The sequence below is a fragment of the Bufo bufo genome, chromosome 3 (genome assembly GCF_905171765.1).
Source record: "Bufo bufo chromosome 3, aBufBuf1.1, whole genome shotgun sequence".
Lineage (NCBI taxonomy): Eukaryota > Metazoa > Chordata > Amphibia > Anura > Bufonidae > Bufo > Bufo bufo.
Genome location: NC_053391.1, coordinates 361671519 through 361698331, shown reverse-complemented (window position 1 = coordinate 361698331; position 26813 = coordinate 361671519). Strand labels below are relative to the sequence as shown.

Here is a 26813-nt window from a genome sequence, read left to right as displayed (position 1 = left end):
TTGGTCTGGTCCTTTCTTTTTTGACTGTACATCTATTCAAACCTTTTAAAGGGCTTCTGTCACACCACTAAACTCATTTTTTTTTTTTGTGTACTTATAATCCCTATACTGCGATATTGCTATACATTATGTTATTAAAAATTTTCGTTCAGTAGATTTGGCAAATAAAAGTAATTTTTTTGCCAAATCTACTGAACGAAAATTATTAATAACATAATGTATAGCAATATCGCAGTATAGGGATTATAAGTACACAAAAAAAAAATGAGTTAAAAGGTTTGAAGGTTTGGCCCGCAAATATGTAAAGCAACTAAACAGGAAACTGTTCAATAAAGACTATATTCTTTAAGGGTCCATTCACACGTCCACAATTCTGTTCCGCATTTTGCGGACCCATTTATCTCTTTTGGGCCGCACAGATCTAGAAATGCATATATTTTCGTTAAATGCGAAGCATAGGCCTCTTTTGTTGTTACTTTGCTGACGAAAATTTGTATTTTTTTTTCTGGTAACATAAGTTTTAACTATAGGCCAACATCCTTGTTTCCCCAATGCATATTAGGATATACCGACAGTTTCTGTCTAAAAGACTTGTCATATGAATTCCAAGCCATTCCGCCGAAACTGCGATAAGCTTCCAAAATTGAATACATATGATAAAATAAATCACAGCATAGCTCGGGTTTGCGTTCTCCCATGACTGCTGCATAAATAGAGAAAGCCTGTAACCAATTAAAAATTGATTTGGTTTTTATGTTTTTTGAGTCAGAATCCTTAATATCTTTAAATTCTGATTTATTAATGGATGATGGGAGTAGGGAATATAATTCAATAAATTCCCTGCTCCATATTTTTTCCTTTACTGAAGCTGAGAGGTGGTATCCAAGTGGGGAAATATGACAAACAAAAGCTTCTTTAAGGCAGGATTGTAATACCCTCAAAATTATTCGTTTGAGGGTTAAAAACAGAGACTGAATCTTTATTTTTAGTAGATAAATGAGGGGCACTTTTTTTTTTTATTCCCTTATACGGAGTGCCCCTCATTTATCTACTACTTCTTTGGTCTATTCGTGCGGTCTGGGTGGACCGAGAGGTGAGCACCCTTATCTATTCGGTCTATAGGTCGAGTCGCTGGTTTATACTATTTCTTCTATTGAATCTTTATTTTTGCCCGTAAATCTGTCATTGACTAATTGTGGATTCACAGATTTCTTATCCACCCAGACCTGAGTAAGGAGTGTGAATCCTCCTTATTTGTGTTAGATAAGAACTTCAAAAACTCATTAAATAAATGTATTTTATCTTCACTAAACTGATGTGATTGATTATAAAAATTCTCCACTTTTAACAACACCTGAAGAGGGCCTCAGCCAGAGAAGCCGTGGGGTGTATGCATATTTGGATTATAACACTCTGGACAAAGGTTTCTTGGACTTTACGGTATCTCTGCAACTGACTATTTCACCAACGGACATCTTTTCTGCGGAAAATAAGTATGTTCTTTTTTTTCTCCCTTTTTGTTTATTGGACTATACTTTCCTTAATCACTGCACATATTGAGAAGTTGTATTGTGTATATATATAATAAATGACCTCCAAGTCATTTCTCTAGCCATATGCCTGCTTTCAAACACTGCAAAAACTTACCCTAGCCTCTCCGAAGAGAAAGCTACTCGGTTCTGTTATCCAGATAGTGGGTTCTTTGCTCCCATAAATTGCAAGGTGGTGGCAGTTAAACTACCCTGTGTGTGGTTCCGGTCCGGTCGCTCACACGCTTACTTGCGGTCAATCTGCGGTCCAATCCCTGCGCTTTCAGCCTATCGACTGTACGGACTCAAGTTAGACTGTCGGTGTGCTGAAAGTGGCTGGGAGGCCTTTTTGCGGATTGACCACTAGGGGCGCTGTGACGGTTTCGTGACGTATTGTGGCCGCGGCGGTCGCAGTTCGTCACAGCGTCTGGGTTGCGTCCTGACTATTATGACCGTTAATCTCACCCTTGTTACCAGGTTCAACTGTCGGTGGCTCGAGGGAAGGTAACGGCAGCTCTGGATCGCCTCATTCTTTAACCGGAGGTGAGTATCTTCTTTTCTTTTCTTGTTTTTTCCTTTTTTCCGGAGGAGCAGCAGGAGAGAAGGTCCTTGGTTCCCGGTTTTCCTTTGGGCTGTCACTACGCATTCGCGTGCCAGTAATGACGGTGAGATCGATTTTTTCTGGGCTCGCGCACGGGGCTGCGCAGAAGGCATGAGAAGAAGATCCTGGGGCTTCATCCGAACGGGTAAGTTCCCTGGACAAGCATTTCTGAAGCCAGGTGACTCCTCCTTTGAATTCAGCTTTATAGATGAGTTGCTTGAGAAGTTCTTCCATGGGTAAGTATGGCGTAGGTCCTAACTGTTTGTTGTCCAGTGCCGTCAATGCGCACTGACCGTTTTTTCCTTCTTTTACAGGTACCTGGAACATCCATTGAAGAGAAGGACTAATCACCATTCTCCAAGGACACCTGCAACTTTTCCCAGACGTCATTTGCCGATGACTTCACCAATCAAATCCTGTGGCCATGTAAGAAATCAATAACTTTATTATACACCACATACACCTATAGAATGAACGGAACCATGCTATCATGTGTTCCCTTCCTTGTATACACACTTCCGGGCTCATACATTCCCAAGGTTGCTGAAGGGGTTAAATACGTAGGGGGAGATTTATCAATTGGCTTAGTTGCCCATAGCAATCAATCAGATTCATCCTTTCATTTTCCATGGAGCTCTGGAAAATGAAAGGTGAATTCTGATAGCTTGCTATGGGCTCAGGAGATTTTCCTTTGCACCAGTATTGATTAATCTCCTCCATAATGAATTTGGCACAGCTCTCCGCAAATGTCTGATTTCGTAAACTATTGTACCCTTCATAAACCACAATTATGGTGCATCTTTTCTTCAATCTCTGTCTTGTGCCATTCCTATGTTATTCCTCCTAGAAACGTATGACTAAATTGACAACTGGGTGTTACCAGTTGTGGGTCCGTACACTGTCTGACATTGTCCGATCAGTTCTGACAGTATCAGACTGTGCAGAACACATCCCTTAGACAACAGAAATGATAACACCCATTATCCTTTTTGTCGCCAGTTCATATTCACAAAACCTAACAGAAAGTTTGTGCCCTGGGGTTTTGGAGGACACCATTTTGTGGAACAGACATACGAATGCGGAAAGCACAAGGATGAACTGTGTGCTTTACGCATTCGTATGTCTTTTCCAGCAAAAGACAGAACACATCCTATACTGGGCCGCAAAATGCGGACCACGGATCTATTGAAGTCAATAGATCTGCAAAAAAAAAAAAAATGCATGCAACACAAACGTCATCTGTATTTTGTGGGTCCACGTTTTGCGGACTGCAAAATACACAAAGTCGCGTGCATGAGGCCTTACGTAGTAATTCTGCTATTTCTATAATCAGTAGTATTTGGCCTATTGCACACGACCGTATGGCTCTTTCAGTATTTTGCGGTCCGCAAAAAACGGATCTGCAAAAAATACGGATGACGTCCGTGTGCATTTCATTTTTTGCGGAACGGAACAGCTGGCCTCTGATAGAACAGTACTATCCTTGTCCGTTATGCGGACAATAATAGGACATGTTCTATCTTTAAACGGAAATAGAATGCATACAGAGTACACTCCGTTTTTTTTGCAGACCCATTGAAATGAATGGTTTCGTAGACGGACCGTATACGAAACACAAAAAACGGAACGGAAACAAAAAACGCTCTTGTGCATGAGGCCTTTAGGTAGCTATAGATCACTCCTTTCACTGCTTGTCCCATCTGCATGTCTTATTCTTTCTGGATTGTCAGCATGTGTGAGCTGAAGTAATCATCTTAGATAAAGTAGTGTGGTAGCATCCATATTTGGTAAAATGTTTTAGATATTCTATCTAAATATTTCTTTTCGTGCAAAAAGAATGGTTTTCTTACTACTAAATACACATGCCCACAGTGTATAAGTGCAAGAAACCAGGGCTGCGAGTTGTTGGTAAAATTTGGTAAAAGTAAGCAGCAGGGAGGAAACAGGAAACATTCTTCAGTCATACAGAGAAGTGTATAAAAAGAATAAAGAAGCAATTACAACAGCCACAATATCTATGCATCTATGTAACATACAGAAAATCAGTTACATAAAGGTGCTCATTTTTTAAGTATTTTCAGTGAAGATTCTGAAAATACAGATACTGGAAAAAAAAAAAATTCACACTGAAATAATTCAAAATCACCACATTTCCTAGTAGTCAGAGCTCTTCAGGAAAAGTGGGTATCTTGACCCACTAACTTAAATGGAGAAAACATAATTTCATCAAAGTCTGTCAAAAGGGATTGTGTTTGTGACCTGAGAAATAAATTACGGATGGCTGGACACGGTGTTTCTTCACACGTCACCACTGACACCATTCCTGGCCATCCCCAATTTTCTGGGGGGTTTTTCAGGGTCTGTACAACCCCTTTAAGGCTGGAATCACATGTTCAGGTTTTGTGCCAGCTTTTGATACAGTTTTTGAGCCGAAGCCAGGAGTGGACTTAAAAACAACAAGAAATATCAAGGGAAGACTTATATTTCTCCATCCTGCTGGATCCACAGCCTAAATGGGAAAATACCGAAAATCCTCACCATTTTAACTTATAGACCGTAAGCTCCTATGGGCTGGGCCCTCCTTCTTTTTGTGTGAATTATTGATTACTGCGATCTGATTTTTTTCTGTACAAATACCCTAAGATTGTACAATGGAGCAGAATATGCTGGCACTATACATATAGAGTATTATTATGTACTCAAAACAAATATGGATTTTGGTAAGCCATGGTAAAGCAGCATTTCATTTGTGAGATGTGGTCCTGCTCCATGTTTAAATAAAGAAGACTACTTTTATATTGGTGAAGGCTATGATAGACTTTCTATGCAGATTTACATGGCGAACTTCGGTGTGGCTTTCTTACGTACTGAAGAAGTTGCTTTCCCATAGCAATATATTTTATGATTTCGTAAAAAGAGGTGTGGATTAGCAAACTGTATACAGCAGTCAATGAGTCTGAACAGAATCACAAAATGGCAACTGGCCTTCAAAGGGCATCATATATACTATCAAAGCTGTAAAAAACAAACCGTAAAAAAAAAGTGAAAAAAGGCAAAAAATTAAAACTGTCCATACATGTTCAGGTATTGATCATATTTTCTGATGCAGTTTTAAAGCTAAAACCAGGGTGGACTGTTAATGGAGAGATAGTATAAAGCATCAATTCTACTTTTCTTTTTTGAATTTACACCTGGATTTAGCGTTACAGCATTGCTGCGATTATTTAAGTCGAAAAATCACCCCACGTTCTACATAGAGATAGAGAGTGAACAATATGATAAATACAGTCACACCGGCATGACCCAAATGGGATGTTCACCCTTTTCATTGACCATTGGGTTACAAGGATGTATTTGACCGCATCTGGTTCTGTACTCCCAGCTGTAGAATATTGACAGCTACCTGTACATCTAACCTAAGAAGTGGTAGAAGACTTAAATCAGCGAAGTGTCATCAGACAGTGCTTCAAGACACCTGCTGCGCTCTAACTGCCAAGCTTCAATCAGAATTTGTTATCAAGGTTGCTTGAAAAATCATATCTGGCCTCATCACAAGAGATGCAATCAACTTTCCCTGAATAAATAAACTCGTTCGTAAGTAACATCTGGAAGAAAGCTTATAGATTTTTGGTAGAGGATGTGCAAGCAATATATGACTACATCAGCATCTTTACTATTTGGGAGGTGTCCATTGGAAGATGAACATTCCGGTACTTGAACACATTCTCTACATACGTACATACAAAGATATTTTGCTAGGAAGGAGTGGATAATACATATTTCAAGGGATAGTAGCAAAAATATATTCTGATTCAACTGTATCTTAACACTGTGACAGTAGTAACTAGGGATAAGCGAAGCGAGCTTCAGATCCTAGATCCAAGGTCGCTTTGCTCAAAACTTCAATTTAATGCTGTACTGAGATCTGTCTCTGTACAGCATTAAAATGTGCGGCCTCTGACGAGGCAAAAGTGAGTTATTCCCGAAGTCTCACAAGACTTCGGTGAATAACTTCAGTATTTGATTTTTAAACTGAAAAACCAGCTAGATGCATTTCTCTCACAAGCAGGGGGCGTCTCTCTTCTGTGTATTCTGCCAGCACTGTACTGCTGTGATGTCCTCTCCTTTACTTCCCACTTTGTATATTTACAAATGTATAAATCACACTTGCAGAAAGGCAGGAGGCTCCTATGATGCAGAAGCAATGTAAAAGCAGTTCTGTTATCATGCTCAGGATCTCAGCTAGCTTTGACACATACCCACTTCCTCTCTGAAATTTTCTGAGTCTCTGTTACTAGGGATGGATCTTGCCTAACAGGTAGTGGACTGCAAATTAGGTGAAAGTGAGACCTCTAGTGATCACCACTACAGATTTTCTAGGTGGATGCAGGTGTATTTTTTAAAATAAATTTATATATTTTAGAAATGTGCTATTTACACCATTCTCTATTACATGAAATTATGTGAAAGTACACTGACTCCTTAACCATGGAGCTACAGCTGCAGTCCGGAGGAATACTTTGCATTGCATGCAGCCCTGGATTGCTGCTGTCACTGGATATTTAAAATACTGTATTTTTTTTTAATCTTCCTGTACATTTCTATAGTTCTCAGCATATTTTACCATTCAAACCAGAAAATGCTATCAAACTTAGATAGAACCTGTCACCATGAAATGCAGTGCAATCTGCAGGCAGTATATTATAGAGCAGGAGGAGTAGTGCAGATTGATATACAGTTTTGTGGGAAAAGATTCAGTAAAAGTTGTCATTTACACATTAAAATCTCTGCCATTTGGCTATTTTTAGTGACTAATAGTAGTCTCTGTACAAGTTAGTATACATAGATAGCTGTCAGTCTTTGATAAGATGGCCCCTGTGTACAACTGAACTTAGAAGAGAGATTAAGGCTCCATTCACACGTCCGCAATGTGTTTTGCGGATACACGGAGACACGGATCCGCAAAACACGGAAAGCGGCAATGTGTGTTCCGCATTTTGCGGACCGCACATTGCCGACATAATAGAATATGCCTGTTCTTGTCCGCAATTGCGGACAAGAATAGGACATGTTCTATTTTTTGCGGAAACGGAAGCACGGATGCGGAAGTGCGGATCCGCAAATGTGGATGCGGACAGCACATTCCGTCCCCATAGAGAATGAATGGGTCCGCACCCTTTCCGCAAAATTGCGGAAAGGATGCGGACACATTTTGCGGACGTGTGAATGGAGCCTTAAATGTATAAATTACAAGTTTTGCTGAATCCTTTCCAACAAAACTAAAGGGGTCATTTACTAAAGATCAGTGTTTCACATGCCAGTCTTAGTAAAAACCCCACTGGCAGAAGATCCTACCAATTTATTAACATGCACATGCCTCTTAAAAAATTTGGCACATCTTCTGCTGTCCGTGTGCCAGAACAGAAATCTACTCCAGCTAGGAGCTCATGTTGGCAAAAGATTTGGGCCACACAGCTGCCTGCCTACTCCCAGCCATTTTTGGAAAATTGGCCAGGATGTCGGAAAAAGCTAAAAGTCACATATTGTGTCACAAATCGACACTTGCAACAATATTTGTGACTTTTCTATGTAAAAAAAAAAACAGGCGTAGAACATAAGCACATGACCCTTTAAATATCTTAAATAGCTCAGCTCCTCCTGCTCTAAAACATGCTGCCTGCAGATTGCACTGCATTCCATGGTAACAGGTTGTCACAGCTGTGTCATGGTCTGGTTGTAGTGGACCGTGACACTTGTGCCGAGCATGCTTGTTGCCAGTGGCAACGTGTTGTTTTAGCATGTTTGGACACTTCCCCTTTAAGTCTAGTGTTCCTTCCCATTTTGGTGTGTACGGGGTTAAGGTGTGTGCAAGGTGGAGCTGGGTGTGGCCTCATGGCTCTTCTTATGATGGAGTTGTGAGATGGAGGTCAGTTGTTTGTCTGCCTTTGTAGAAGGAGCTTAGCTCCTCTCTGGATTTGTCACCTGTCCGTGAGGGCCTCCTTGTGAAACATCAAGGTCTTTAGCGATGTCTCCTTATGTTCTCCTTCTTGTTCCCTACCTTACCTGTTATGTTTGGTGTGGGTTTGTTTTGGGGATTTGTTGTTATGTCTAGTTTGGTGTTCTATGTCTGGTATGTTTGGTGTAATGCCCAGCATGGTTGCTAGACATCCCTTTATTTGTCTGTACCTCCGGTGAGGGGGTCCCAGGGGTCCTCGGAGGGGGAATCACAAGTCAGTGTGCAGCTCTGCTGGGGCCGCCATGCATCCTATCCGCATGGGGGTCCAGGCAGTTTCTGGTTTGCTGGATTCCGTGTTTGTCTTTTGTGCTGTGTCCTGTGAGGTGGACAGGTTCCAGGACATCTGCATGGGGTCCAGTCATCGTGGTTGCAGCGGCAGGTAAGTGCATGTTTTTCGGAGCTCTTACCTGCCGATCCAGTAGCTATGAACTGTCTGTCCCTTTCCTGGCAGCTAGGCCAGTGAGACTCCTGGTTATCCGTGTCTGGGATGAACAGGTTGTCTCATCCCCTTTCTCTATTTGAGGGACTATGAGGGTGACTCAGGGTCCTAAGTTTCCTGGGTATGAGCCGTTCTACCATCCAGGTCCGCTCATACGGTGAGGAGTTAGGGCGAGGATTAGGGATGCAATAGGAGGTCCTGCTCCCTTATCCCAGCCTCTGGTCTAGTTGCTTGTCCGTCTGATTTACATTGTACGGTGACACAGGTCCTCTAAACTGAAACACTCACTCTCCAGTCAACATGGGGCATAGAGATCCAAATATCTGTGGAGAAGCAATTTAACTGAACTAAAATATTCTGACTGTCTGAACAATCTTTTCAGATTGCACACTCTGGTTGTTCCCAACTTTATTGCAATAAACAACTAGATGATGTCATTTCTTGGGGGTGCAGCTGCTTCTGTTAATGAGGTGCTTTACACTAACAATACAGGACTGTGAATTTGTGAAGTGGGGATCTACGTTCCCTCTGCTCGAGTGATATAAGGTGTGCTTATGAGGTGGCTGCAGACTCTCCAATTCTTTCTCCAAATCAAACGTCCTAAACAGCAACTGGACAGTAACACTATGGCCTCTGTAATCTGCAAATGACAATTAAAACATTTCGAAATCATACAGACGGGTACAAATGGTATTGGGCTTCTTAAAGGGAACCCATTACTATGAAAATGCAGTCCAATCTGTGGGCCACATGTTATAGAACTGTAAGAGCTGAGCAGATTGATATATACCGTAGTTTTGTATGGATAGGTTTAGTATAACTAGTAGTTAATGCATTTACATCTCTGCTCATTCTGGTCTTAGGAGACAAGTGGGTGGTCCTATTCAAAGAATGACAGGTTTTCCTTTAAGAGTTTGTATAAAGAGATAACTCTCAGGCACTAAGTAGGACTTCTTAGAATAAAACGAGCAGAGGGTTAAATGAATAAATTATGCAGTTTTCAATATGATGAGGTTCCTTTAAAAATGTTGCCTTATTGAAAGGAAACCTGTCACACTGAACATGGTGTCTGAGCTGCAGGCAGCATGTTATAGAGCAGGAGGAGCTGAGCAGATTGATATGTAGTTTTATGGGGAAAAGATTTAGTATAACTTAAATTCATGCTCATTCTGGACTTTGAAGTCAAGAAGGCAGTACTATCAGTGATTGACAGCTATCTGTATACACAGTCATAGAGGGGAGGCTGTCAATCACTGATAGGACCTCCTCCTTCACTTCAAAGCCTGGAATGAACAGGTATTTAAATAAATAAATTACAATATAAATTACAACTATATATCAATCTGCTCAGATCCTCCGTCTCTAACATGGTGCTTGTAGCTTACATTGCATTTTCATACTAACAGTGTCCCTTTAAGACATTGGTGACATAGTACCAGTATATTCCACTAATATCCAATTGGTGAGGGTTCAACTGCTGTAACTCTTGCTTCTAGGGGAGACTATGTTTCCTAACTGCATGGGCCTGTGATAATTCTGAATAGCATGAGTATAAATTCTGCTGAAAAATACAAAAGAAATCTACAGGAAGATACAGTCACAAAATTATAAGGTCTTTACAAAGAAGTCTCCAAGAACATGAGGATAGCGGTTATAAAGGTTTAATATACAATGTCAAAACAGGTCATTCCCTTCTCCATCCTCACTATCAATCTTCCTCTAACGGTTCTAATCTCAAGAATGATCTCAATTTAAGGGACTGGCTGTATGGCGCGGGCTGATATGATGGAGTATATCAAACCAAGGAAAAGACAGATGCATTTTCGATCCAGCTGTCAGAGTTAATGGGACGAACCCTTCACATGTTTCCCTTGAGGTCTGATTCAAGGAGTCTATGTCCACCTGTCTGTGTGCACTTTTCTACTCTACAGACTCCAGTGCACAGACTTCTGGCCTTTTCTGATCTACTGACGGGAAATTAGGAAGGGGAGGAGGGAGAGAAGACTTGAACTCTTCCAGACTTACTTGACAGCACCCCATGAGTTAACAGCTTATTCCATTCCCCGAGCCAGGGCAATAGAGATGAAAGCTTGCTGTTCATTCAGAACCGGTAACAGAGCCCTCTCTGTACCCATTTAACACTGAGAGCCTCAGGAGGAGACGTAGTAGGCAGATGTTTGTGGGGACTCCTGGAGCAATCCTAACATCGTGATTTGTGGAACTGTGAAAAAATGACCTTCCAAGCATTTAACAAGCTATTTCCATTAAGTTCTAAGAAACAACCGACATACAGCTTCTGCTTGCCTAAGCGGCTAAGACAGCACCACGTGTTAAGGAGGGGGAAAGACAGCAATACTTTGATGGATGAATTATTGAAGGGAGTTTCTGGAATCTCCATTTCAATGTAATAAATATTTCATAGAAATATTGCCTTCCATGCGTCTGGATACAAAGCCAACTGAGTTGTATCCCTTAAAAGGCAATGCCTGGTGCCATCCTGTCACTGCTAGCCTTACTCTTTGAAGACCTGGATATCAAAAATGGAAAAATGACACAGAAAAGATGTAGGAGCACATGTCAGAAGAGCTGGAGTGGAGACAAAAATACAAACCAAACAACCATATAGCTAGTGACCCCAAAAAGTTGTAAAGCCCATATTTTGTCAGTCTGAAGCCAGAATTCTGTGGTGCATGGTATGATACATTTTCTCCAATGTCTGTGAATAGACTGTAGGTATGGCGGTGGCTTAAAGGGGTTGTCCAGGATTTTTTTTTAAATACACCCCCTCACCTAGTGGTACAAGTGAAGAGCTCTATATTTAACTGCTTCCCACCGCTCCGTTTCGGCTCTGTGACTCCTGGGCTGTCTTCACTGGAATTCAAGTTCCCGATTGTCAACTTCCACAGGGACGGGGTCACATACGCTGCTGCAGCCAAAGACTGGCCTCCAAGTGAGTTGCTAGCACCTCAAAAGATTTGGGGCTCAAGCACCATCCGCCCAGCCCCAGTGCTAAAGGCATATTTGGAAAGAAGAATACAGCACATACTTATTACATCCAGTAACGTCTCCTCTGATATAGACGTTCTCTTTCCTCATCTTCTCCATTTGGCCCAAACAACACATGACTTCTTTCAGCCACATCTCGTCTCTGCAATGTTTGCCACACTGATATTTTTTTGATCATCCTCCTCCTCCTGATACTCCAACAGTGTTATCTTTTTGCTACCCCCAATACTCTGCCCCCTGTGCTCCTCAAAGACTCCAAATACTATACTGTAGAATTAACAGTGCCATAGATGAGATGTTCCCCAAAGTGCTCCCAATAGTAATAATTCTGTACCAGAGTGCCATCATTAGTAACAGTGTACCCTACAGTGCTAATGCTCCTTGAGAGTGTCCTAATAGTAGTAGAGGCCTCCATATTGTACCTAAAAATATTATGCCCCCACAGAAATCCCAGTAGTGATAATGTCTCACAGTGCCCCCTATAGTGATACAGTTCCACAAAAGTGTCACCAGTAGCAATAACATCTCCTATAGTGGCCTCCAGTAGATATTAGGCCCTTATAGTGCCCACAATAATTAAAATAGCCCCTTATTGTGCCCCAGTAGCTATAATACCCACTAAATGCCCCTAGTAGTTATAATGCCCCCTGTAGTACTCCCAGTATACCAGCAGGTGTAATTCCCCTTAGAGTGCCCTCAATAGTTATAATAATGCACCTTAAACTACCCCCAGTGTTTATAATGTCTATTGTAATGCCCTCTCTAGTGCCACCATTAGGTTTAATGCCCCCTGTAGTGCCACCAGTAGGTATAATGCCCTTCTGTAGTGCCCCCAGTAGGTATAAGGTCTCCTATAGGGCCCCTAGTATTATAGTGCACTCATGTAGTGCCCCTAGTAATACCCTCAGTATTTATAGTGCCCCTGTAGTGCCTCCAGTACTTACAGTGGCCCCTGTATTATTATAATGCCCCCTACATAGTGCCCCAGTCAGTATAATCCCCCCCAGCACTTATAGTACCCCTGTAGTGTCCCCAGTACTTAGAGAGCTCACTTGTACTCATAAAGCGCCCCCGTACCTCAAGCGTTCTACAGCCTGAGTCTCTGGCTTCTGGAATCAGGCGGTCATGATATAGCGCAGACATGCGCAATGACATCTTTGCGCAGACTGAGCCCCGATGATGTCATCACTTCACAACCAACTGTGCTGTTCTACTCTCCTAGGCTTCAGGCCTAGTGGCCTATGGGAGTGAGCCATTGGCTTCCATGTCCTACTGCAGCGATTCAACTGTATTGCCGTCCTGAGGACGGCGATACAGTTAAATAATCTGCAGCCACAATGTTCCAGTCCCTGGAAAAACATCCAGGGCCCAAGCCCTGAATGTTTTAACCCAGCAACACCCCTGCTGCCCTCAGTGGTGACACGTCCCCAAACGAGTGGGTCAGGTGCCACTTGGGGACACATCACTGCTGCAGTCGCACCTAACCGCGTCCATGTGGAAGTTGCCAGATGGGGACCTGAAGCCCCCACAGCCACAGAGCCAAAATAGAGTGGCAGGGTTCAGGTAAGTATAAATCCCTTCACAGGTACCACTGGGTGGGGGGTGTTTAAAAAAAACTCTGATCGACCCCTTTAAGGTAAGGTCAGATGTTTTATAGGGTATGCTAAAATAAAATAAAAAATTTAAAACAGGGACAGGAGGGTATGTCTCCAATGTGAGCAGATGCTTAGAGATGCAACTCATGTTGCATCTTCAATATATTCAAAGAGTGCCAACACAGGCACCAGAAAATAACATTTTAAATTCTAATTCTTGTTTTTTCTAAATTAGATTTTAGTCCCTGTATATTATTTTCACTTTTCTTCCTACATGACGTGACTCATTGATCCGACTTTACTATGAGCTTCACTATGACAGGTGGACCCCACCATCTTCTGTCAGGCCCTAACATTTGTGGAATTTGGTATTTATTGACCCCATTAAAAAAAAAGTGCATTCAACACATTATTAACATGCTATCTATAAAGCATAAAAAAGTACTGTAATATCCCACAGAACGTCAGAAGACAAGTACAGCTTTGGATGTATCACTGACAAGATTTTATCTTCATTTGGGAGATATGTTTGGTTTTTATACCGTTAAACAGAGTTTTCATCCTCACCAGAGCTCCAGCGCTGTAAATCACCACACGTGCAGCAGAGACTCCTTCTTAAGTTATGAGGTAACTGGAAAGTCAGTCTGAAAATACACATCTAGAAAGCCAGACATTACACAGAGGGGCTGTCCTAGCAAAAAGTACAGTCTATGTAACAGGAATCAGATAAAGAGCTCTTGTCTCACCATTTCTGTTGTACACTCTACCGTAATACAGTATGTCCAGGTGTAGGACGGTGTGATGAAGGCCAGGCAGCCCCTCAGAATGCTTCACTAACATAACATGGATTCTGTAGAGGACTATAGAGGTATCGAGAATTGGAGTCCAGTTAGTGTTATAAGGCAGAATCAGGCAAAGGCTGAAAAAGTCCAGCAATTTTGGACTGAAACGTTGGTAAGTGCTCTATCTTCTGGTGCCGGCTGGAGAAGGTCCATGAACGTTTCTCTTAAGAGGCTTACTATGCATGAAAACTAGAAAAAGGTCATGTGTTAAACTGTCCCGTGACGGAATCTTCTCATGTTATAAAAAGTATTCCAGAGGTATCACACTTCAGTTCGATTTTGCTCTTCGCTCCCACGGGTATTGGCGCGATGGGTCTGAAGTTATATTCACATGTGACATTTTTGCTGTAAATTTGCTTGTAAATATGACAAGAACAATAAATGTGTTTCTTCTGAAGCATGTGTTTCCAGCACCGCCATGGCCCATGTGTGGAGCACAATGAACGTCTTATTCATGCAATGTGTCCATGACTGGCCAAGTACGGAGATTAGGAACTAAGGTAAGATGTAAGCACATAATCTTCCACAAGGTAGTATTCACACCATCACCTGGTGCAGAAAGGACCTGAAGACATGTCTCTCTGTATGGCTGTCTGAACAGCCTCTCTGCATTTCAGCAGCCTTAACTTTTTCACTGACGTGGCTGCCTGAGGCTTTGTTTTATGCAGGGGAATTTTTTTTTTTTACATTGTACAGGTGTAAATATAAATGACAGTGTTTTGCAGAAGAAATATAGAAAAATGATTGTTGCCATTGTTTATTACAGTCAAATGGATATCTAATATGTGTAATTTTGTATTTTTATTTAATGTATGCGCAATAAAATGTATTTTACACAAAATAATAGTGTTTTTTTGTGGGGGGGGGGTATTTAAAAAAATGATTACATTATTTATAACACTTCTTGTTAAAGCCCATTATGGAATTACTGTTTTAGAACTTCATCTCACATTAAGAATGTATTAGTATACTCCTGCATGCTACTCCATTATACTCAGTATGACACAGGCTGCTATTAGGGCAGTGTGCCCTAACAGAAGGATTACAGTGCAGATAGCCCGGGGGTCCTTCATAGGTCCCCAAGGCTGACTGAGTATCAGCTACCATAGGGTCAGTGGAAAAGTCGGTGACTTGATCACAGGGGGACATGATCAGGGGTTCCGCCGACCCTGGCTATTAAGCTGGAGTCTGCACTTAGTGACAGCCGGTTCTTAGCGCAGGAGCGCTTCAGCAGCCCTTTAACCCCTCCAAAACATGTTGCTGCAGACTGAGAACCTGTACCATCCGTCATCAAAAGACAGAGGGCGGTCATTAAGGGGTTAAAGGGAAGGTGCTCAGAAAATGACCTATTGTTTATGTTAATCATAGTTTTAGGAATTGTTGGTGATGTTGTTTTTAATATCCCATGTCTCTACATATATATATTTTTTCTTAAATCCTAAAATCCTGCAGTTTTTACCCTAATAATAGGCTGACACTTCCTGTGTCACTGGCCTAGGTGCGGCTAAGCCCCATTGAAGTGAACAGGGCTTAGTCGTGTCAGACCCCAGCCGATCAGATGCTGATGTATGCAAAAAAAAGCTGCAGAACCCCTGAAGGGTGGACTTTAAAAGTACATTACATATATATTTGCTGAGGTATCCATATGGTATACCATAAGATCTGACTTTATTTTTGTTTTTTGGAAAAAAAGGGGGTGGGGGTTGGGTATTAGAAAGCCATGATTGTTTTTTTTTACAAAAACAGCACTACACCTCTCCCTGGGTCATGTCTGGTATTGAAGTGAATTGGGCTGGGCTGTAATACCACACACAACCTGTGGACAGGTGTGGAGCTGTTTTTGGAAGACAGCAGCCATGTTTTTCTAATCTTGGGCAACCTGTTTAACATCCCGTTTCCTATATGGATTCAAAAAGCATTTTTTTCCAAAAAAGACAAGAAATACCCAACAGAAGAGAAGATAAAATAGTGTGAGGATTTCACTTTCTGCGGCTCCTGTTTTCCCTGTACTCAGTGCGGGATAGGCTCTCAGTATGCACAATCAGCTCAAATATTAATCATGAAAACCACAGGAGGAGAGCGGAAAGGAGACTGCCGGTGTCTGCTGAGTGGTGCACAGCGGATCTCCAACCTTTCATGGTAGGGTTTTCACCGACCGCACATCTTGGCTTCTCTATATAGGACAGACGTCTTATCTGTGGTAGGTACCAACCACTTCTAGTCTCTAGTGGCTAACGTAGAATCATACGCATAGTAATCATGTCAGGGAGTGCACTCATATACTAGATGTTCTATTCCACCCTCCACGCTGCTATCTAGAAGAGATCTGCTTATTCTACAGATTCGCAGTCGGAGAGGAAACCGTTTGTGCCGTTTCCTGTTTGCTTCTCTGAGCAGAAATGTAGCAGAAGTTCTAGGAGTGATGCTCCTCACTGTGACTAACCAGCAAGAAAGTGTCCAAAAACATGTCCTTATACCAATGACTGCTGACATCAGGAGCCCCATACCAATACTGTATGGTAAGAGCTGGTCCCTCTCCTCCGACCAAACCTGATTAGGACCTGGACCAATCAGTCGCCCATGATGACACCAGGGCAAGGCGTGGGCATTTCTATGGGAAAATGTATGTCAGTGCTGCGCAGCAAATGTCCACCTCAATTTACAGTGGGTGGTCCTGAAGTGGTTAACATCCAAATACCAATGTGTCTTACCCACAGAGCCTTGGTAGAAAGAGCCGTGTCCCTTCTGCTTGTCACCGCCATATAGACACAAGACCTCGGTAAATACTGCATATACTGTATGTGCCAACCCATGTATACTGGGGTACATTCACACATGGCAGTAATGGCGCAGCAGAAAAAGGTTGTGTTATCCCGTGACTTCCGTCATATGAAACACACAATCCTATTTCTCACATGCAGTTTTCAGCTTATAGAGGACCTACCTGCTATCCTGATATGGAATAACCATTCTGGAACATCTTATCTTCTAAATCTGTGTTGTGCCGTTCCTCTGTTAATCCTATTAGAATTTTAATTTTTTTATAAATTACTACCTGGTGTGTCACCATTTCTCTTGCCAAGTGGTTGTGTCCCTACACAGTTTGCCACTTCCAGCACTGACTGAATAGTGTTAGGCCTCTTGCACGCGACCATATGGCTTTTTCAGTATTTTGCGGTCCGCAAAAAATACAGATGATGTCCGCGTGCATTCTGTTTTTTGCGGAACGGAACAGCTGGCCCCTGATAGAACAGTACTATCCTTGTCCGTTATGCGGACAATAAAGCCTCTTGCACACAAGCGTTTTCTTTTTCCAATTACATTCCGTTTTTTGCGTTCCGTATACGGAACCATTCATTTCAATGGATCCGCTAAAAAAACGGAAGGTATAACCTAACACCTGCAGCACCAACATCTGTAACTGCATACAGTCAGAGAGTAGGTACTGCTGAAAGCAGGTGACAACTGGATGAGGTCCGTGTTGCATCTGTTTGTATTTTTGGCAGGGATCTATTGACTTCAATGGGTCCGTAGTCCACATTTTGTAAGTCAAGAATTGGACATGTTCTATCATTCTGCAGAATGGACATATGGATGCGGGAAGCACACTGATGATCCATGATCCATGTCCGTTCAGCAAAAGATAGAACATGTCTTATTCCTGGCCACAAAATGTGGACCACGGACCGTGTGGAAGTTAATGGGTCTGCAAAAAACGGATGTCATCCTTATTTTGCAGATCCGCGTACCCTTACTGAGACACTCCAAAGTATCCACACCTTGACAACTTTCCCCGTCACAATTTCTATGGAACACTTCTTGCTGGTGCATTTTTCCCCTACGATATCTGCTTGAAGCAACCTCTGAGATTTGGATTTCAGAAATGATGAAACCACAAATATGTGTTGAAATACAAAGACCCTATTTATAAAGACTGCACGAGACGTTTCCTGCATTTTTCTTTTTTTTCAAGTTATAAGGGGAAAGGAGAGTAATTTTGCAAACACATCTTTGGTTACTGGGTGATGCCTTACGACGTGCAGAGCAGACGTAACCCATAAAGACGCTACAGTGCCACATGGGACCGCCCGCACTTATTTAGCTGTAGCAACGGTAAACTGTTTTACAAGTCACTTCATGGTTAATTATTCAGCAGTTTCTCCATAATCATTGCTGGAAAATCCTTTCACCCTTTATTAGCCAAGAGTCCGTTTTGGTGCACATTTAGCACAGACATCTGAGACCTCAGGCGTGATAACCCACAAGCGCCAGGCCCTTTTACATGGGCCGAGGAGTCGGTTATCAAGTCTGAACACAATTCCATGTGAAAGGTGGAACAATTGCCCGACCTACCAGCTGCCAGCTCTTCTCCTGCAAAGGCTAGTTACAGAATGTAAGCAGCGCTGTGATTGGTAGGGGGCAGTTCACACCACACATGTAAACAATCAGCGCTCAATCCAAGCAGAGTTTTACGCCTGAAAATTATGCACTTTTTTTTGTGTTTTTGACACATTTTTTTTATGTTTTTTTACAGTGTTTTTCAGGCACTTTATTAAATTCTGTAGTACTTTTCCCAGAAGTGGTTTTTGGCGCGCTTTTTGGCGTGTTTACGCACATACGTTTACATCTCAAATGGTGCGTTATTTTTCTACTTCCCATTAATTGGAAATGGGAAAATCAGCGCTGATTCTGCCCCAAGATAGGGCATGCTGCTTTTTTTTTAGGGTCAGAGGGAACTAACTCTCCTTAGGGAGAGAGCACCTTAATCAGTGTGAGGAGACTTATAGGCCATAAATGCTCCTCTGGAATTCTGGGAAGAAGGGTATGCAAATGAGCTCTTAACAAGCTCCACCTCTAATGCCACCAGATGTAAGGGAGCTATCCTATAGGTCAATGTTCAGCTCGTAAAATAAGCCTTGAGACATGACTTGGATATTAAATAAGCCAGCACCTCATCTGCAGACAGCTGTTTCGGGGTGATTGCCCCTCATCAGTGCAGAGCAGAGAGTACTGGCTTAACTGGGTAGGAGGCCTTTGTCCGAGCAAGGGGGGAACTAACTCTCCTTAGGGAGAGAGCACCTTAATCAGTGTGAGGAGACTTATAGGCCATACACATGTAAAAAAGAAGCAAGTGCTGCTTCCCATTGAAATGAATGGGAGGCTGTTTTGAGGCGTTTTTGGAGCAGATTTGAGGCAGAAACGCTCCAGAATCAGCACCAACACGACCGTTGTTTGGGTCCACAGAGCAGCATTTTTTGCGGCTCGGATGCAGACCCATTCATTTCAATGGGGCCGTAAAAGATGCGGACAGCACACCGTGTGCTGTCCGCATCCATTGATCCGTTCCGTGGCCCCACACAAAAATAGAACATGTCCTATTCTTGTCCGTTTTGCAGACAAGAATAGGCATTTCTATCATGGGCCGCCCGTTCCGTTCCGCAAATTGTGGAATGCACATGGCCGGCATCCGTGTTTTGCAGATCCGCAATTTGCAGACCACCAAACACAGTGTGGCTGTTATGTCTGCCAGCTGAGAGAATCCCTGGTTATTAGCCAGTGTCAGATCTGCAGGCAGTACCTTATAAAACCAGAAGAGGTGAGCAGCAGTATATAATTTTATGGTACAAATGTACACCTGCTCTTTCTAGGCTTAGGAGTCCAGTGGGCGGTCCCTGGGCAGTCACTAAGTAGTACCGCCCACTGGACTCCTAAGCCTAAAAAGAGCAGGGGTTGAAATGACTGAAATACAAGAGACACTCCCTTGTGCTCTATAACACATAGCATGGAGCATGTGACCGATTCCCTTTAAAGGGGTATTCCACCTGATGTTTTCCACTGGAATATCCCCAGACTCCTTTTGGACTTGAAGATCATTCTTTTTTTTATCAGCTTTTCGCATTTTTTCCCTCATTATTTTTAGCTGTATGAGGCTTGTTTTTTTTTTTTTTTGAGACCTATTTTAGTTTTTTTTAGACACCAATTAGAATTTAACTTATATGGATTTATATATATATATATTTTTTTTTTTTTGGCTAGGTGTTTATTGTAAAATGTACTTAGCAGTTTCTTTTATTTTAAAAAAAATGTATAGGCCAGTACCATAAAGCCTCATCCACATGACCGTATGTATTCTCCAGTCCATAAATTGCGGATCTGCAAAATACAGATACCGTCCATGTTGCATCCACATTTTTTGGAGACTCATTGACTTCAATGGGTCTGCATTTTGTGGACAAGTAAAGGAAATGTTTTTTTGCAGAACAGACATACACATGCAGAAAGCACACGGATCATCTGCGTGCTTTCCACATATCGATGTCCGTTCCCATAAATGTGGACCACAGACTCATTTGGCACACGGACAGGATCCGTATTTTGCGGATCAGCGATTTGAGGACAGCAAAACGGATACGGTTGTGTGCGTGAAGCTTGTGTTTTACACATGGACATGTCTTCTGAAATACCTGAGGTATGTCCTGACAGGCCCTATCACTGGTAACATGACGTCAATGTCCACAACTGCTGTGCCCATGCAGTCACCAAGCTGTATCTGTATGTATGCCATAGTGCTAGTGCCATTACTGACTTACCTGTACACTCAAATGGTTTTTCTATAGTACTTTTACTTTGTACATATGCTAGATCAAATATATGAAAAGATGATCTGCTCCATAAAATGCTTAGGTTGATCCCACCACGGTCTGGCCGAGGACTGATATCAGGGACCTATACACAAGCTTATGTTTGTAGGCAATTCTGCCACCCCCTGCAGCCACAACCACTGAGGTCAGCACTAGAGCATAGTTCCCAGCCTTTAATGCCAAATTGGGGGACATTTTGGAACCGCAGACAGCATGAAATCTCAACAGGCTCCCTCATTATGAAGAACTATGGTCTACACTGAAATGCTTCTGCTTTCCAGTGAAAACATGACTTAGAAAAGAGCCGATACAGGGAAAATAGTCATCTGGGTGCTCCCCCACCCGGGCTCAGGAGAGATCTATACATCAAGTCGGGCCAGGTGGAAAGAGTGAATGAGAAAAGCACTGCGCGGGATACAGAGCTGTGAGGTCCTACAAACAGCTGACCGGTCAGGGTGCCGCTAGTCAGACCCTCGTGGATCTGATACTGAGGACTTATCCTTGGATTACACAGCTTCTAACGGTAGTCCTGTGACACTGACATTGGATCGTGAGCATGATTCCCGTGCTGCCCGAGCCGTCTTTATGTGATATATCTGTAACATAGTTTTTGGGATCTCAACGGCCTATAATAAATGTCTCTAAAACTAACAACTGCTGTAAAGTAAGCACAAGCTCAGATCTGGCATACATACGCTCAAGTTTCCTAACACAAAATCCCTACTTTCCAGATTGATAAATATGTCTCGCAATTGCAGCTACGAAACCACGTTACTATGGCACCTCTCATGGGAGAGGAACTAAAAATGTCTCCTCAATATGGCACATCTTCAGCAAAAATCAACTCTGTTAAAGGGAACCTGTCACCATGAGAATGCAATGCAATCTGCCAGCAGCAGGTTATAGAGCAGGAGGAGCGGAGCAGATTGATGTATAGTTTTATAGGAAAAGATTTAGCAAAATGTGTCATCTATTCAATTAAATCCCTGCTCTTTCCACTCTAAGGAGTCATATGGGCGGTCCTTCTCCTAACCTCACTTTTTAATGCATCTCTTCCCATATATCAATCTGCTCAGCTCCTCCTGCTCTATAACATGCAGCCTGCAGATTGAACTGCATTTTCATGGTGACAGGTTCCCTTGATGTTTTAGGGTACTGTCCCACTTGCCTTGTGAGGAAATCCGTATGCAAACGGATATCATTTGTAGCTGAATCCTGATCCGTCTGACAAATGCATTGAAATTCCGGATCCGTCTCTCCGGTGTCATCTGGAAAAACGGATCCGGTATTTTTTTTTTTCACAGTTTTCCAGAACACTTGGTACCGGATCCGGCATTAATACATTTCAATGGAAGTGTTCTGCAATGGATGCTGCGGTATTTTCTCCGGCCAAATACCGTAAGAGGGACTGAACTGAAGACATCCTGATGCATCCTGAACGGATTGCTCTCCATTCAGAATGCATTAGGATAAAACTGATATAGAGCCCCTGTGACGGAACTCAGTACCGGAAAAGATTAACGCTAATGTGAAGGTACCCTTAGGCCTCTTCTAACCGTTCATTTCAATGGATCCGCAGAAAAAAAAAAACGGGAGGTATTCCATATGCCTTCCGTTTCCGTATTTGCGTTTTTCCGTTCTGTTCAAAGATAGAACATGTCCTATTAACCGCATAATGGACAAGGATAGTACTGTTCTATCAGGGGCCGGCTGTTCCGTTCCGCAAAAAATGAAACGCACACGGACGTCATCCGTATTTTTTGCGGATACCTTTTTTGCGAAGCGCAAAATACTGAAAAAGCCATACGGTCGTGTGCAAGAGGCCTTAGACACATTGTACGTTCTTACTATGTCTGATCATTTCCTGTGTGGTGCAGCACTTCTCACTCATAACAAACAGGCCTCTTGTACACGACCGTATGTATTTTGCGGTCTGCAAAAAAACGATCCGCAAAAAAATAGGGATGACATCCGTGTACATTCTGTATTTTGCGGAAAGGAACAGCTGGCCCCTAACAGAACAGTACTATCCTTGTCCATAATGCAGATAATAATAGGACATGTTCTATTTTTTTGCGGAACGGAAATACGGAAACGTAATGCACGTATACGGTCCTAAAAAAAAACGGAACGGACACGGAATGAAAATACGTTCATGTGCATGAGGCCTAAGGGTCCATTCACACGTCCGTAAGTGTTTTGCGGATACACAAATTGCGGATCCGCAAAATACGGACACCTGCAAAGTGCAATTTGCGGACCACACATCACAGACACTATAATAGAAAATGCCTTTTCTGGTCCGCAATTGCGGACAAGAATAGGACATGTTCTATTTTTTCAGGAACGGAATTGCGGATCCCGAAAATGCAGATGTGGATACTAGAAATGCGGATTCGCATCCGTTCCAGCCCCATTGAAAGTGAATGGGTCCGCAAATTGCGGAACGAATGCGGACCCAAATTACGGACGTGTGAATGGACCCTAAGGCTGAGTTCACATCAGCGTTCAGCCTTTCCGTTCTCCTGCTCCGTTTAGGAGCCAAACAGAGCCTATGGACCCCATAGATTATGATTAGATTTATCACAGTGGCTGAGGCTGGATGATAAATGTGGTGCATCTTTACCACCTCTTAGTTCACTTAGGGTGGGTTCACACTAGCGTTAGGGATTCCGTTATGGCTTTCCGTTATAACATGGTTATAACGGAATCCATAAGACGGAAGGACGGATCCGTTGTTCTGCCCATAGACATGTATTATGATGGAATGCAAAACGGAAGCCTTTAAAAAGCATTCCGTTTGCTTTCCGTCCTAAGAGAAGTCTATGGGAATCAAAACGGATCCGTCTGGGTCCCATTATGCCTGGTTCTTGCATAACGGGACCCAGACGGATCTGTTATGCTTTCCCATAGACTTCTCTTAGGACGGAAAGCAAATGGAATGCCTTTTAAAGATTACCGTTTTGCATTCTGTCTGGGAATTCCGTTATTTCATGGTTATAACAGGAAAGCCATAACGGAATCCCTAACGCTAATGGGAACCCACCCTAACTTTGCACCAGAATTTTGCATCAAGTTTTGGGCAGAATTTTGGCGCTACTTGTTGATGTTAAAAAGCCTGGAATGAATGGAAAGAGGGTAAAATCTCCTTTTCACGAGACACAAATCAGCTGTATTTCTATAAAAATAAGGGTTAGGCTTTCGTAGTTTGGAGATACTAGCCATTTAGGTCATCCTATAGCACAGGGACTTGATTCACTGTTTAGAGGACAGTAAACTGAACTGGGTGGGGGGGATGCATGACTGTCCAGTCTGCTGTTAGTGGTTGAATTAATATTGGAGAATGATATCACTACGATCTAGTGAGGAAAACATTTCCAGACACACATCCCTATTGACATGCTTATCATTGGAAGAGGAGGGAGCCTAGATGCTATGTCCTGGGCCTCGTCTGCACCCATCTGGAGCATGTGTAGATACTGGAGTGGTCCAGGAGGAAGTGAAACCTCTGTATGCATATTCACAGCTGTCCTAGTCCTCTGTACGTGCTAGTAATGTCCTGTTATTGTGCAAGAAGAAACCAGAAGACGCCACAATACAGCGATATTCAGGAATATAGGTCATAACTGGTGATGTTAGGCTGGGTTCACGCTTCATCTGCATGTATGTGGAGATAACTGGTTCTGTCAACGTCATAGATGTCACCTACACATGTGAAGATAACACTTCTCTAATCTCTATATTTACCTACAGGATATCAGTAATGACAAAACCGCCTCAATATTTCCATAGGTTATACCATCAAATAGTTGTCTAGCTTAGACCACTCCTTTCCATACATCTATCATGAAGAACACCCCTGTCTATAAGGGGCTTGGAGACATCATAGAGGGGGTCTCCATTCAGGATCCCTCTGCTGTACAAGCGGCTCTTGCTCTGGCAGACTATAGCCATCTTTGTATTCTGGTATTGCCATGTAATACGCCGTTATCCCTACAGGACCCTCCTGTCAAGCTGAAGCCACCGAGCAGCAGACCCTTCCCCGTGCCCAGCTCATTTTAGGACTAAGCAGAATTTAAGAGTAAAAAACAAAGCTCTTTTCAGCGAGGGACTCGTGGTCCGGGCAGCATGAAATGGATGATACCTTCCCTATAAAGGAGGGTCCAGCTTGTCCACTTTTCTGCTAGGGTACACAACTGAGAGCACGGCACGGTGCCACACGAAATCAGTGACCTGCTATTCTACCCAAGTACTCCAGTGATGTGCTGGATGTCACTCTTGGCTGGAACCAGTTGAAGAAGGTCCAAAACGAGGGATAACTCAGGAATATAACAAACAGGTAGCATGTCTAAAGCGGAGAAACCCTTCGGGAAGTTCCAAAGGTGAGATTCATTACAGAAAAAGGAGGTCCAGAAATACAGAACTGCTGGAGATCTATTCTCTCCTATTACTCCACGTGGAGGAGACTCCAGTCACTGCTTGGCATTCCCGCACATGGATACGACATGCCACCAATATTTGAGAGTTGACATTCCCTCTGGGACCTCCAGAATGAAGGCGATTGGTAATGTCCAGGGGACCCTTTAACGTTCCCACTTTGGCAATACCAGATACAGTCACCGGTTAGAAATAAGAATGCTAAGGTCATTCTTAAAGGGGCGGAAAGTCTCTTCATGTGCAGTTAAAGGGGCTTTCTAGGAGAACATTATGGCCTATCATTAGATCAGGCAGGCGGCATGTCCCCATCTGTACTTTTAGTGAGGACTGTACTTGGTACTACACCTGTACCAGCCACAGCTTACACCAAAAGTACAGAGTTGTAGGGAATGCCCCCTGCCAGGGCTCCTCACCCACTTTCAAATGGATTACTGGTGGGGGGCCAACTATATCAAATGATGTACATAACCCAATGTATACAGTGGTGGGTATGAGAGCAGTGCCAGCAGGGCACGGGGTACTCACATGAAGACGTGGTAGACGAAGGCCCACCCCCGGGGGCGCTCCAGCACGTTGTACAGATAGTTCTGCAGGCGCCGGTATCTCTTGTGAGACGCTGAGCTCTGCGGGGGGCCCGGGAGCGGGGTCCCCAGGAGTCCCAGGCGCCGGGGGATGCCGCTCTCCGTCTGGACCGCTGTGAGGGCCACGAACTCCATCTCTTGGCCAGCAGTAGGCGTCAGGGAGAGTGAGGGCACCCGGCCATTGTCTGTCTGGGGCTGTGCCCCCACTGCCATTCTCCCTTCGGGGGCAGGAGGTCTCAGCTCATCACGGGGAGACGATGGATGGAGATAGCGGCGTCTATGCGAAGTTCACGAGCGCTGACAGGAGAGGCTGCGAGGAAAGTTTAGCTTCCATTACCGAGAAAAGTTTCCTATATGCTCCACCCAGAGCCGGGGATGCCACCCGGTGCCCACTCCAATGTACATGGTACTGTCTCCAGCAGTGTGCCCGCTCTGTGTCTTCCCGCTGTCCCGAGCGCGTGCTCTCCTCTACCAGCCTCCTCATTACTGAGCCCACCCCCTCATATTACTGTGTGACAACCCACCGGAGTAATGGCAAATGTTACCTGCCCGTCGGGCACTGCCACAGGAGAGCCCGTTCTTCCCCATCCCTGCATTAGAAGAGTCCGGCCAGATATACGGACTATAAACAATCTGGACGTCCATAGTAGTCAGGTTCCCCTCAGGTAGCCAATTCTTGACCAAGCTGCTTAGTCTGAGGGAGCTCACAGTGCCAGCTACCCACACTGCCCCCTCTCTGCCTGCCAGCTCTGTGGGCAGCTGTCAGTGTCTGTTGGACAGCAGGTTGTGGAAGCAGCTGAGCAATTGTCTCTGAAAATCTGAGGAACATGCAATATCTTCCATTTTTCTGGGATCAGAATTCCTGCCAACTGTTAAACCTACCATTATATAGTGGGCAACTGCATCCAAGCACTTCCCTTATAGACTTCTATCACTTAAAGGGGTATTCCGGTTGTCTCAAGTTATCCACGGGATAGAGGATAACTATTAGATTGGTGGGACCCCTACCAATCACAGAACAGGGTCCCCGTACCTCCTGCAGCCCCCCTGAAAGGAACCAATCATTTGATAGGAGAGCGCTGTACTCGGCTGTCTCTGGAACTCCCATAGAAATTAATGGAGCGGC

General features: G+C 43.3%; 1 protein-coding gene across 3 annotated transcripts in view; it reads right to left on the bottom strand.

Moving 5' to 3' along the window:
• The window catches only part of KCNQ4 (potassium voltage-gated channel subfamily Q member 4), a 215588-nt gene extending 189331 nt beyond the window's left edge, over nt 1-26257 (bottom strand). For all 3 annotated transcript variants that reach the window (XM_040424529.1, XM_040424530.1, XM_040424531.1), the window contains exon 1: nt 25632-26257. In XM_040424529.1, coding sequence (XP_040280463.1) covers nt 25632-25900 — 269 coding nt within the window. In that variant the 5' untranslated portion in view covers nt 25901-26257. The remainder of the gene's footprint in view (nt 1-25631) is intronic.
• Nucleotides 26258-26813: the final 556 nt, after the last annotated feature.